The sequence below is a fragment of the Mobula hypostoma genome, chromosome 7 (assembly GCF_963921235.1).
Source record: "Mobula hypostoma chromosome 7, sMobHyp1.1, whole genome shotgun sequence".
In the NCBI taxonomy this organism is placed as follows: Eukaryota; Metazoa; Chordata; class Chondrichthyes; order Myliobatiformes; family Myliobatidae; genus Mobula; species Mobula hypostoma.
The window spans coordinates 29,067,121-29,081,985 of NC_086103.1; the positions used below are offsets into that span (position 1 = coordinate 29,067,121).

General features: G+C 39.2%; 1 protein-coding gene across 8 annotated transcripts in view; it reads left to right on the plus strand.

Moving 5' to 3' along the window:
* LOC134349198 (teneurin-2-like) overlaps nt 1-14,185 on the plus strand; it is a 3,136,038-nt gene extending 3,121,853 nt beyond the window's left edge. For all 8 annotated transcript variants that reach the window (XM_063053178.1, XM_063053171.1, XM_063053173.1 and 5 more), the window contains 4 exons: nt 1,448-1,744; nt 5,062-6,676; nt 10,669-10,799; nt 12,885-14,185. In XM_063053178.1, the coding sequence (XP_062909248.1) occupies nt 1,448-1,744; nt 5,062-6,676; nt 10,669-10,799; nt 12,885-13,646 (2,805 nt within the window). In that variant the 3' untranslated portion in view covers nt 13,647-14,185. The remainder of the gene's footprint in view (nt 1-1,447; nt 1,745-5,061; nt 6,677-10,668; nt 10,800-12,884) is intronic.
* Nucleotides 14,186-14,865: the final 680 nt, after the last annotated feature.

Consider the following 14,865-nt stretch of genomic DNA (forward strand, 5'->3'; position numbering starts at 1 on the left):
CACTGAAAAACTTCTACAAGTGTACCATGGAGAGCTTTCTAACTGGCTGCATCACCGCCTGGTATGGGGGGAGGGGTGGTATACTGTACAAGATCGAAACAAATTGTAGAAACATGTAAAATTAGTCAGCTCTATGCTAGGTATCATGGGTACCAGTCTCCATTGTAACCAAAACATCTTCAAGTAGTGGTGCCTAGGAAGGTGGCATCCATCATTAAGGGCCCCCACCGCCCAAGCCATACCCTCTTCACACTGTTACCATCGGGAAGGAAGTACAGAAGCCTCAGCGATTCAGGGGCAGCTTCTTCCCCTCTGCCATCTGCTCCCTAAATGGACATTGAACTCATGAAACTACTTCAGTACCTTTTTGTTTTTTCTGTTATTTTGCACTACTTAACTGCCTAATAGACATATATATACTTAAGTTAACAAAGTTTTTTTCTCTATATTTATTTACCATGCATTTCATTGTACTGCTACCGTAAAGTTAACAAATTTCATGATATATGCCAGTGATATTAAATCTTATTCTGATACTGATCCAGTAAGTGGTTTAAAAAGTACAGATCCTGGTCAGAATCTAGATTAACTATGTTTCCCAGTTTCTATTCATAAAGTAGAAGCAAGGTCATCAAACTAATGTCAGGATATACTGGAACTGAAGGCTAACTTGAATCATGTTTAGCAAGTGAATGGGCAGTCACGTTAATATGCAGCTCAGATGAAAGTCTAATTTCACTCCCCTGGTCTGTCATGTTCTCTCATTGCCCGAAAGCCAAGCAACATACCCTGGCCTCATTTAGGGATCTAGAGTGGCAACCTAGGCTGGGGAATATTGGGCATTGACTCATTTTATGATAACTCACTTTGGAGGAATCACAGAGAGCTCATTTTATACACAGCACACCCTAGTAACCAAGAAAACATTATTTTAAGCACCAAAACAAAATTATGATAAGATCTCAATTTACTTAATTTGGATAATGAAATTACTTCTTCAAGTTCCTTAGTGATACGTGTCACTGTCATGTTGCTTTATGTTTTCATAATTTAAACATAGAAATTATATTTCTCCTAATCATTGAGGGTATGATGATTTTTTTCAAAAGATGTGAAGAAAATAAGGTGTACATTCTTTAAAACTTCACATGAGAAGTGAAAAACTGATAATTAAATTGTTAATCACAGTGTTCATACTCATTAGCAAAGGCTGAATGCATTGCAGTTTCTTTGAACTCATGCCAGATTGCAATCACTTAAATCATATTGATGATAATGTCATTTGAAAGCTTTCTTCTGTATTGGCAAAGGTACAAAATTCAATCATCTACACCAGGCAAAAGCCATTATAATTAAAATGAAATAAATTGCCCTAGTAATCGCATACTAGGCCTGTTTTAAGTAAAGAGAGGAACATTTATGATTGAGGTTCTTTAATTTTAAACAGGTGCATGGACGCAATTTGCTTTCCATTGATTTTGATCGCAATTCACGGACAGAGAAGATTTATGATGATCATCGCAAATTTACATTGAGGATTATTTATGATTCTTTGGGCCGGCCCACAATCTGGCTCCCAAGCAGTGGTCTAGCTGCAGTTAACGTCTCATATTCTTCCACTGGGAAAGTGATTGGAGTTCAACGAGGTGCGATGAGTGAGAAAAATGAATATGATGAACAGGGCAGGATTATATCCCGAGTTTTCTCTGATGGAAAAGTCTGGAGCTACGCTTACCTTGATAAAGTATGTTTATAATCGGTTAGACATATTATTGTTCAAATGAAGCAATTTCTCCTGCTGTCTCTCACTGCCCTGTTGTTGAGCTTCAATATGAAGGAAATATGGCCTTGAAATAATACATTTAGTGTGTAAATGTTGAAGGAAAACAATGAAACAATATTGCCTTCTTTATAGCGCCACAAAGTTTACTTGCCAAACATTTATCCCTGTGAAGAATATTAGGTTTAGTCATTTTTTTTTGTGAACAACAAAGTTGCTCAGTTATTAACTGTGAAAAATAGCATATCTTTCACTCTCATAAACAAATTGTGAAAGGCATTTAACAAAATTTCCCAAGTAATGAAATAGATCTGTTGAGATTCAAACCTATGCTTTGAGCTTCCATTATGCATTTATAAGACTATTAAATAGTTCCCTAGAATGAAAAATAAGTGAAGCATAGTAAGTTGATATGAGATTTACAATTCTCCTCTAATCTTTCCTTGACAGCATTCAAGGAGTTCAACGCTATGCAGAACAAAGCACTTGCTTGATCAGCACCCTATACATTTCTAAATTTCCATGTCTTTCACGCGTGGCTACAATGGCTGCAATGTGCACCGGCTACAAAAAGCACTGTAGTTCCTCATCTGGGCTTCCCTGACAACATTTCCCAAAACAATGACTTAGGCCAACAAGGATGATGGATGCATAGGTGTACTACCACCTGCCAAGTCCGCTCCAAGTCACATGATTCTGACTTGGGAATATATCTACAATCATCCATCTTTATTGGGTCAAAATGCTAAAACGCCCTGCCTAGTAACCCTGTCAGAGTCCCTTCACCCAAAGGACGGCAGTGGTGGAATAAAATGACTTCCAAGGGCAGATAGGAATGGGCAATATATGCTATCCTGTCCAATGTTACCCATGTTCCATAGACGCACCCAAGCATACAAGAAGAAGCCATTCCCTTCAAAGTAACACACACAAGACCCTGAAGGAGCTCAGCAGATCAGGCAGCATCTATGGAACTGAATAGACATTCAAGATTTCAGGCCGAGACCCTTCTTCAGGACTGGAAAGGAAGGGGGAAGATGCCAGAATATTCTGTTGCCATTCAGGTGATGACCTGCATGGATTTAGTTCCTAACTAACATCGTTAACTGGATTTGGAATTGGAATTGGTTTACATTTGTCACATGTACTGAGATACACTGAAAAATTTGTCTTGCATACTGTTCATGCAGATCAGATTGCTACACAGTGCCCTGACATAGAACAATAATAATGCTGAATAAAGTGTAACAGCTACAGGGAAGATACAGTGCAGGAAAACAATAAGGCACAAGATCATAACGAGGTCTATTGTGAGGTTAAGAGTCCAACTTATCACCATACACCATATACCACATTTCACCAAATACTACCCTGAGTTTCATTTCCTTGTAGGCATTCACAATAGAATGAAATAATACAATAGAATCAACAAAAAACTGCACACAAAGACTGACAAACAGCTAAGGTACAAAAGAAGACAAACTAAAATACAAAAGTAAAACTAATTAATTAATTAATACTGATAACCGTGAATTGTGGAGTCCTTGAAAGTGAGTCAATAGGCTGTGGAATCAGTTCAGTGTTGAGGTGAGTTAAGCATTCCACACTGATTCAGGAGCTTGATGGTTGAAGGGGAATAACTATTTCTCTACCTGGTGGTATGGGACCTGAGGAACCTGTACCTCCTTCCCAGTGGCAACAGTGAGAAGAGAGCATGGTCTGGATGGTGGACGTTCCTGATGATGATGCAGCAGTGCTCCTTCTAGATGTGCTCAATGGTGGGGAGGGTGTGTCCTGATGTGGACGTGGCCGCATCCACCGCTTTTGTGGGCTCTACACAGCTTTCCTCAATCTCAGTGTCCAATTCCCTGAAGAAAGTTGCTGTTGAATCTGCTCACACCATCTTATTGGGAGTCCTGGTAGAGTTAATTTAAAACCTCCTCTTCTCCATCTCATAAATATAGTATTTGGAGGGAAATATTTATGCAAGTACATGTAAGAATAAACTATGTACAAGGAATAAACTAGTTTGAATCTTCAGATGGTTTTTGGAGTACTCAATATGTTAAATAGGATACAATAGAGTGGATACCCTTTGGTTGTTTTTATTCTCTCTCAGCTGTAAAACTTCAGGGTAGATAAAAGAGAGAAATTATAGTATTTCTAATACATTAGACATTGAACTGAAAATCACATCTTTCCCACTAAAATCATTCCATCAAGTTTTTACCAACATCTAAGTACTGATGCAAAAAATTTGAAACATTGGCTCGTAGAATTTCATCAATATTTACATGTTTTTTGAGCATGTCAGCAACACTAATGTGAGCTAATGGCTACAGATTAAGTAATCATAGAGCCTAGTTATCACTGTATGTCTAAAAATAAGCATAATATATTTATAACAATTATTCAGTTTTGCATACAAAAAAAATTCAAGGCTATTGATTTGCTGTCAACAAATATCTACGAAGCAGTTTGCAAATAGAAAAAAAAAGCCTTGTGATGTAAGACGTTTATCATGCAATCATAGAATGACCCAGGAAAGAAGAGCATCAATCTCAATATGTCAGTGCTTTAGAATTGCTATTCACCTTTCCCCAGTGAACCATGATTTTGTTTTGTCTTCAAGCACTATTTATCCAAGCCTTTATGATAATTATGATGAATTTTCTCCTGGCACGATGATACAATCGCAGAAATTTGCCAGTTTTGTTATATTAGCAGAACGCACTGCTGCTGCACTGCATGGTTCATCGACGTGCGCCCAAAGTCCAACGTTCACAAATAATATCTCTGAAATTAGTTGATTTCAGTGGTCCGTGACAGAGATGCTCACTCATTTAAAGAAGGCTGTGTTCCTAATGCTCTGATGGCTCTGTCAGCACACCCACTGGAAATGGATGGAGCACGTCCATTGTACAAGGAGCAGTGTTAGTTAGGGTAACACCTGTGGGCCAACAAACAAAGAACGTCTGACAATTTGAGCAATTGGCATATATATAACTGCATCTGTGCAATTGGTTACTATTTTAATAAAAACTGCGATATGAGAAACCTATGAGTATGCTTAATTTATCCAGTTTCTAAAGTATGGGAAGCAGAATAGTTGAGGTAATATTTTCAGACCAACAAAGAACTTCAGACAATTGCCATATTTGTAATTGCATCTGAGCAAATAGTAACTACTCTTAATAAAAAAAAACACTGGGCTATAAGAAAATTATGATTATATTTTATTTATCCAGTTACTAAATCTTTTTTTTTCTTCTTTTACACAGTCAATGGTATTACTTCTCCAGAGCCAACGTCAGTACATCTTTGAATTTGATCAAACAGACCGTCTTCATGCAGTGACAATGCCCAGTGTAGCCCGGCATACTATGTCTACCCACAATTCTATTGGTTACATCCGTAACATTTACCATCCTCCTGAAAGCAATGCTTCGAATATCTTTGACTTCACTATGGAAGGACGGATACTGAAATCTGCTTACTTGGGCACCGGTCGACAAGTGTTTTATAAATACGGAAAGCTATCAAAGCTGTCTGAGATCCTTTACGACAGTACTGCTGTCACCTTTGGTTATGATGAATCAACAGGTGTGCTCAAGATGGTCAACTTGCAAAGTGGTGGATTCTCATGCACGATCCGGTATCGAAAAATTGGTCCTCTGATTGACAGACAGATCTATAGATTCTCAGAAGAGGGAATGGTAAATGCACGTTTTGATTACACGTACCATGAAAACAGCTTCCGGGTTGCCAGCATGAAGCCAGTTATAAGTGAAACACCTCTTCCTGTTGATTTGTACCGCTATGACGAGATATCGGGTAAGGTTGAGCACTTTGGGAAGTTTGGAGTTATATATTATGATATCAATCAGATCATCACCACGGCTGTGATGACCTTGAGTAAGCATTTTGATACTCATGGGCGCATCAAAGAGGTTCAGTATGAGATATTCAGGTCACTCATGTACTGGATGACAGTTCAATATGACAGCATGGGAAGAGTGATAAAAAGAGAGATTAAGCTTGGACCTTATGCGAATACAACCAAGTATACGTACGACTACGATGGAGATGGCCAGCTGCAGACTGTTGCAGTGAACGAAAAAGTAACTTGGCGCTACAGTTACGACTTAAATGGGAACCTTCATCTGTTGAATCCTGGAAGCAGCATTCGTCTCATGGCTTTACGTTATGATCTGCGAGACAGGATTACCCGCCTCGGAGATGTACAGTACAAACTAGATGAGGATGGCCTTCTTTCTCAGCGAGGGTCTGATGTGTTTGAATACAATTCTAAGTGTCTGCTGATCCGAGTTTACAGCAAAACCAATGGGTGGAGTGTGCAATATCGATACGATGGACTAGGACGCAGAGTTTCCAGCAAGACCAATTTTGGCCAGCATCTGCAATTCTTTTATTCAGATCTAAACAACCCAACTAGGGTAACTCACATCTATAATCACTCCAGTTCAGACATCACCTCCCTATATTATGACCTCCAAGGCCATCTTTTTGCCATGGAGATTAGCAGTGGAGAAGAGTTCTATATTGCTTCGGACAACACAGGAACTCCTTTGGCAGTGTTCAGCAGTAGAGGCCTAATGATCAAACAGCTTCAGTACACTGCCTATGGTGAAATCTATCATGATTCTAACCCTGATTTTCAACTTGCAGTGGGATTTCATGGTGGCTTATATGATTCTCTCACTAAGTTGGTCCACTTTGGACAAAGAGATTATGATGTCTTAGCTGGACGTTGGACAGCTCCTGATTACTCTATATGGAATAATATTGGCAAAGATCCTTCCCCCTTTACTTTATACATGTTCAAGAACAACAATCCTCTCAGCAATGTGCAAGATGTGGAAGACTATGTTACAGGTACATGGTGAGATCACTGACAAATAGAGTAAGAGTAGTAGACTTTATATTAATAAATTGCATTACATTAAATTTCAAAATTACATCAAACTACCAAGAATATTTAATGAAGAGTCAAGATATGTTGCTGATTAACTCATTAAAGATTGGTATTTGCCTCAGCAGAAATAGGGTGAATTTTCATTACTTTGGCTGTGAGGAATTTATTGCAAAGTTATCAATTTAAATATTTACCTTTGTTTTGTTTTATAGGACAAAGAACATGGAACATTACAGCATAGTACAGGCCCTTCAGCCCATGATGTTGTACTGCCCTTGCTATCTAAGAGTTTTTAAATGTCCCTAGTTTATCTGCCTCTACCATTCCTGGCAGGTTTCCACACACCCACAACTCTCTATGTAAACAACTTACCTCTGACTTTGCCAAACAATAGAAACATAGAAAATAGGTGCAGGAGTAGGCCATTCGGCCCTTCGAGCCTGCACCGCCATTCAGTATGATCATGGCTGATCATCCAACTCAGAACCCTGTAGCTGCCTTCTCTCCATACCCACTGATCCCTTTAGCCACAAGGGCCATATCTAACTTCCTCTTAAATATAGCCAATGAACTGGCCTCAACTGTTTCCTATGGCAGAGAATTCCACAGATTCACCACTCTCTGTGTGAAGAAGTTTTTCCTCTTCTCAGTCCTAAAAGGCTTCCCCTTTAGGGGGAAATGTTTCAGATGAGAGGGGCACAGCATTAATGTATTTCACCTGTTATCCTCTTGGTCTCCAGTATATCCAAGATAATCTTTCTGAAAGTACCAGTAGAAGATCTACTACCAGGTTTTTTGCTGCATTCTACATGGTCAGAATTAATGAGAATGTACAATTATGGTGTCTCTCCAAGGTGGCACACCTAAATATTAAAAATATTTTTTTCAAGAACATATTTGAAAGAAATGTAGTTTTCCATTCTTGTGTGCCAACTTTAGTAATAAAAGCAGTGGCCCATACTTAAGGCCCAAGCACTAACTATAAACACCACTTACTCTTGCTCAACACTGCACCAGAATATGTGGATCCCAGCTCGGCCTCTACAGTCACCTGAGGACCCACCAATAGACAATCCCTTAAGAGAAAATAATACTTGACTTCAGTGATCATACTACCTTTATAGTAATAAAATCATAAGTTTGAAAAACATAGACGACGTAAACTGAATCTTTTACTTATGATTGGATTGGCTGTTTAGTTTGAAAGTGCTCCGCATCATGAAGAAAAATGTTTTCGAAAATGGAGCTCTTTCTCGGTAAACCCTTGTCAGACACATCAGGGACTTGACTGAATAAAGTACCAACCTGATGAAGGCTGCCATTCATAGAGTGTACCATTCCTACTCAAGCAGCTTTATGACCTTGTTTTTGACACACTTTGTACACTACCGAGATGTGCTAAATTATATATCCATTTTAGGACCATAAGACATAGGAGCTGAGTTAGGCCATTTGGCTTCCATCATGGCTGATTGATTCTCCCTCTCAACCCCCTTCTCCCTATAACCTTTCAAACCCTGACTAACCAAAAACACTTCACCTCCACTTTAAATATACTCAATGACTTGGCCTACACAACTGTCTGTGGCAATGAATTCCAGAGATTCACTATCCTCTGGCTAAAGAAATTCCTTCTCATCTCTATCCTAAATGGACATCTCCTCATTCTGAGGCTGTGCCCTCTGGTTTTAGACTCACCCGCTATAGGAAACATTCTCTCCACATCCAATCTATCTGGGCCTTTCAAAATTCGATAGGTTTCAATGAGATTTCCTACCTCATTCTTCTAAACTCCAGTGAGTACAGGCCAGAGCCATCAAATTCTCCTCATATGTTAACCCTTTCAATCCTGGCATCATTCTTATGAACCTTGTCTGGACCCTTTCCAATGCCAGCTTGTCTTTTCTTAGACAAGAGGCCAAAAACTGCTCACAATACTCTGTGCAGTCTGACCTCCATCTTATCAAGTCTCAGAATCACCTCCTTCCTAACATTCAATTGTCTTCCTTACCACCGACTCAACCTGCAAATTAACCTCTAGGGAATCGTGCGTTAGAACTCCCAAATCCCTTTGCACCTCTGAATTTTGAAATTTCTCTCCAGTTAGAAAATAGTCTACGCCTTTATTCCTTCTACCAAAGTGCACAAGCATGCACTTCCCTGCACAATATTCTATCTGCCACTTCTTTGCCCATTCACTCAATCTCTCAAAGTCCTTCTGCAGACTCCCTGTTTCCCCAACACTACCTGCCTGTCCATCTATCTTTGTATCATCTGAAAACCTGGCCACAAAGCAATCACTTCCATCATCCAAATCATTGACATATAATGTGAATAGAAGTGACCGCTGTGAAGTACCACAAGTCACTGGCAGCCAACCAGAATAGGCCCCCTTCATTACAATTCTTTGCCTTCTGCCAGTCAGCCAAGCCTCTATCCATGTTAGTATCTTTCCTGTAATACCATGAGCTCTTATCTTGTTAAGCAGTTTCATGTGCAGTACCTTGTCAAAGACCTTCTGAAAATCCAAGTAAACAACATCCACTGACTCTCCTTTGTTTATCCTGCCTGTTATTACCTCAAAGAATTCCAACAGATTTGTCAGGCAAAATTTCCCCTTTCAGAAAGCATGCTGACTTTTGCCTATACCTTCAAGTACCCTGAAAGCTCATCCTTAATTATGAACTGCAACGTCTTCCCAACCACTGAAGTAAAGATAACTGACCAATAATTTCCTTTCTTCTGCCTCCATCCCTTCTTAAAGAATTAGGTGGCATTTGGAATTCTCCAGTCCTCCAGAACCATTCCAGAATTGAGTAATTCTTTAAAAATCATTACGAATACCCCCACAATCTCTTCAGCTATCTCTTTCAGAACCCTAAAGTATAGTCCGTCTGGTCCGGGTGGCTTATCTATCTTCAGACCTTTCAGCTTCCCAGGCACCTTCTGCTCAGTAATAGTAGCTACACTCATGTCTTCCCCCGACACTTGAATTTCCGGCATACTGTTAGTGTCTTCCACAGTAAAGACTGATGCAAAATACTTACTAAGTTTACCCACAATTTTTATCCCACGTTACTACCTCTCCAGCGTCATTTTCCAGCAGTCTAGAATCTACTCACCTCTCTTTCATTCTTTATATATCTGAAAAAAATATTATTGGCTAGCTTATCATCTTTTTTAATCTTTTCTCTCATTTAGGTTTTTTAACTACCTTTCGTTGGTTTTTAAAATCATCCCAATTCTCTAACTTCCCACTAAGTTTTTTTGCTTTGTTACGTATATGTCTTTTCTTTTGCTTTCATGTGGTCCTTGACTTCCCCTGTTAGCCATGGTTGCCTCATCCTCTCTTTAGAGTATTTGTTCATCTTTAGGATATATCTATTCTGCACCATCCGAATTGACCCCAGAAACTTCAGCCATTGCTGTTCTGTCATCATCACTGCTAGTGTCCCCTTCTAGTTGACTCGTCAGCTCCTCTCTCATGCCTCTGTAACTGTCTTTACTCCACTGTAATACTTATACATCTGACTGTATCTTCTCCGTCTCAAACTGCAGGATGAATTCTATCATATTATGATCACTGCCTCCTAAACGTTTTGCAGTGGGATTGGATGAGGTTCTATCAGATTATGAAGGAAATATATGAACTGCATTTGCTATATCTCCTTTTCTGATAAGTTGATCACATAACAGTAAGTCTTGATGGAAAGATTCTGGTCAGACAGAATTAGGTCCAGATTAATAAGTAGTCAGTCAATGATACAAATACACCTACAGTACCAAAGATCTGGTCACATGCAATGGTATTTACTGATGTTTTCAGCAGAATCTTTGGAACAGCCAGTTGCGTGGTTCTCTGTATGTTTTGGAAAAAAGTTACATACAATATAAAATACATGAAATCTATATTCTAACAAATGTACAAAGTTTAAATTCTGTCTTCCTACAGATGTCAAAAGCTGGCTTGTGATGTTCGGGTTTCAGTTATACAACATTATTCCTGGATTCCCTAAACCAGCAGTCCGTTTTGCAGCACCTCCTTATGAACTAGTGGAGAGTGAAGAACGTGATAACGTGCGGGTATGGAAACAAAGCTCAATGAATTTATCGTTATTTCAGTTCTTGCTTGTCCAAAGATCGTTGTATGTCTTTCAGCCTGCTGACATCTGACAATTTAACCTTCTACCTAACATTGTACGTGTCCTTTCTTATAACATTAGGTACTTCTTATAACATGGCCTATAGTAAACTACAGAAGTAAGGAAACCAACAGGTTTTGGAAATCTAAAACATTCCTGTTGTTATTAAAAGACAATACATTTAGCTATTTTATACTCTTGCATGTTCTCATTTGATGTCTTTTATCCACAGAAAACCTTTTACTGTCTCTGATATTACCTATAATGCTTGCTCACACAAATCTAAGAGGGATGGATCTAAATGTATCTGATGTATTAGCTTAGACAAGATATAGCTAGAGTACATCAAGCTGTAATAGGTCTGTCATTTGTTCCAACCCACACATTTGATAAGATTATCTGAAAAATGTGCATGTCTCCACTATACCTTACCCTACCTTATCTCTAGCAAGCTAGCTCAGACTCTTCCTCCAGCTCTTAACTTTTTTTCACTAAGCTAATCCTTCCTTTCAATCATCAGCATGCCTTGATTTCCCATTTGTCAATATCATCTCATTGCATCCTTCCCTGGTTTTCTTGTGTCCCACTGTTGTAGGACTATTGAATGGTTCCTTTTTATGATAAAATGGACTCTTAAACTCACAATATGCCTTGTTATGATCTTACATCTTACTGCCTACCTGCACCGCACTCTCTCTATAGCTGTTGCACTTTATTCTGCTTTATATTATTGCTTTATCTTGTACTAACTCAATGATTTGATGTATGTCAACAGTAGGCAGGACAAAATTCTCATTGTACCTGGGTGCATGTGACAATAATAAACTATTACCATTTCCAATTCCAAATACTACTTTAACCTCACTGTCCTTAAATTGTTTTTCTGCCCAGAATTATCAATGTTGTTATCTCCTCAAGAAAATGAATCCCAGGGTTGTACATGGTGAGATATATGTATTTTGATAATAAATTTACTTTGAACTTTAAACTTTGATTTCCTTTCTTTAAAAAATTCTGTTATTAAACTTTTCCTCAGAAAGAGTATCCATGACCCATTTGTTTTTGCAAAGTTAAATATCAGCTATGGAGAAATTGAGAATATTAACTGTTACCTCAGATCTGAAATAAATTTTGTTTCAATGATAAAAAGTAGGAAAGTGAGAAGTTCATACCTAGAGATTCACTGACAGCCTAGCCAAAAGTTCTTCAACAGGTAGGAGAAGAAAGCATTACCTTATATCAGTCTTCACTACTGCTACCTGATGACAGAAGTCTTCAAAGAAATAATGACAAACTAATGCTAAAATATGATTGTTTGGGCCGTGATTATTTCTGATTACTTTCACAGTTCATTTCATTCTTTATTTACAGACACATTCCACTTCCTTTCCTGCTGACACTACTTGTAATTACCCAACACACAAAATGCTTGAGGGATTCAGCAGGTCAGGCATCAGCAATGGAGGGGAATAAATAGTCAACGTTTCAGGATACAATCCTTCATCAGGACCTGATGAAGAGTCCTGGCCCAAAATGTCAACTGTTTATTCCTTTCCTTAGATGCTGCCTGACCTGCTGAGTTCCTCCAGCATATTCTCTGCGTTGCTCTGGGTTTCTAGCATCTGCAGGATCTCTTGTGTTTGTACTTGTAAGTGCCCTCCTGTTTGTTTGCTTTGCTCCTACCTGTGACCATTAATTTATTAGCCATTTAAATAGTCTGCCTTTTCCTCTTTGTGTAACATTCTGAACCACCACTCTGACCCCACGACCAATTCACCCCACCGTCCACCACTACTTACAGTCATTTAAAGACACATCTGCAGCTCCAGCTATGGGATTCAAAGGACATTAGCCTCAGCCCAGCTCAGTGGGTAAATTGAGCATTCTACCATTTTGACTTTTGAGTGGATAGGTGAAGAATATTCACAGCCAAGCAAGTAACCAGTAGCTCCATTTTCAACAACACAGCAGCAACTTTGATCTTTTCCTTTATGAAACTGCTATATTTTTATGATTTGTTTTTCAGTTTGTTTCAGGAGTTCAGGAAGCAGCAGAAAGGCTCAACAATGCCTTTATGGCACTGGAGGGATGTTCGCTGCCCAAATACTCCAGGGCCGGCCACAAAGACAGGCCAGGACACTGGTTTTCAGCCCCAAATTCCATCATTGGAAAGGGGATCATGTTTGCCGTCAAGGAAGGCAGAATAACAACAGGGGTGACCACTCTAGCAAGTGAAGATAGTCGCAAAATAGCAAGCATTCTTAACAATGCACACTATCTAGACAAGATACATTACACCATCAATGGAATAGACTCACACTACTTGGTGAAAATCGGTTCATCGGACAGAGACCTGGCAACTTTGGGCATAACAAATGGCCGAAAAGTACTGGACAATGGAATTAACGTGACAGTTTCGCAGCCGACAATTCTGCTTAATGGAAGGACTAGAAGGTTCACAAACATTGAACTTCAGTACAGCGCCCTGTTGCTAAATATTCGCTATGGAATCACACTAGATACTCTGGAAGAAGAAAGGGCACGTCTGCTAGACCAGGCCAGGTTAAGAGCTCTCGTGAACGCCTGGTCTAAAGAGCAGCAGAAGGCAAGAAACGGGAAGGAAGGAAGTCGGCTCTGGACAGAAGGAGAAAAACAACAGCTTCTGAGCACAGGCAGAGTTCAAGGTTATGATGGGTACTATGTGTTGCCAGTGGAACAGTACCCGGAACTGGCAGACAGTTCCACCAATATTCAGTTCCTGAGACAGAATGAGATGGGAAGGAGGTAACAAACCGAACTGCTGTCATCTCTGGCAAGAGCTGGAAGGGTGATCACAATCACTATCTCCTCTCCTAAGGAGATGGAAACTCAAAAGTGGGTGCTGAAAGTAACATTAGGAGCTGAAGAGAAGAATCAAATTCATGTCAAATGAGCTTGCACCTTGTTCTTCAGCATTTGAGGACTCTCTGTAGTAAACTGGAGCCCAAGGAGAAGACTTGACAAGTACCCCTTTTTATAGGATAGCTCAGGTCCTCTGGGCTGAAAAAACACACCTCTCTCTGATGGACTCAGTAAACTTACTGCCTCATGGGTGTCTCATTTGAAAGACTTGAGTCCAAAATGCCCATCTTGAATGAAACAGGAACTTCATGGATGCAACCTTTTGTAATATATGCCCCTAAGGAAAACTTGTTTGAGCATACCGGCAATGTATGGATCTGTTGAAGCCTGAGCCAGACTTCTTACACTGATGTTATTGTTTTGTTTATTGCCATAGCAACTGTAGTGGACACAGTAAGCCTTTGAGGTTATAGTTACTGAATCCTGCGTTCCTACTTGGGAGGGGTGGGAGGGGCCATAATGTTTCTGAGGATGTGACGTAATTAATAAACAAACTATGTTATTGTCATACACACTGTCGTACTCTTTTTAAAAAGAAATTTAAATAAAGTTACATTGTGGACAGGTTGACGTGTGCAGGGTGTAGTCTGCATAGTTTCTTAAAAGTAGTCGTCAAGTAATGGTTTATGGTAGAGTTGTGGCCAATGTTTCACTGCTACAAATGGCACTGCTTTTCACTGACCCTGTTCACTGAGGCACGGGGGAGGGGAGGGGAAGGGGGCAGGAGGCATAATAGCTGCTGATAGAGTAATTGATTGATGATGGTACCCTGCTCGCTTTTACTTGCCTCTCAAATTACGACAATCACGCTGCAGTCACCAGAAGGCAAATTGAGAACTTTATTATTACATTTTTTTTGTAATACTGTATCTGGAAGAATTGTCCATGAAGGTTTTTATATTAATTTCTGATTTTGCTGCTCAGCAAATATTAGTCACAAGAAATAAAAAATAATTTATGTAAAGGTGTTTCAATAATGTTTATATACTTTAAAATAAAGTCTTTAAAACTGAAAAATGTCTGATATTGTGAACCCATATTTATAGAATACTACAACCATGTCTTTGGGTATTCAAATATTTTCAAAATAAAGTTTGAGATGTGAT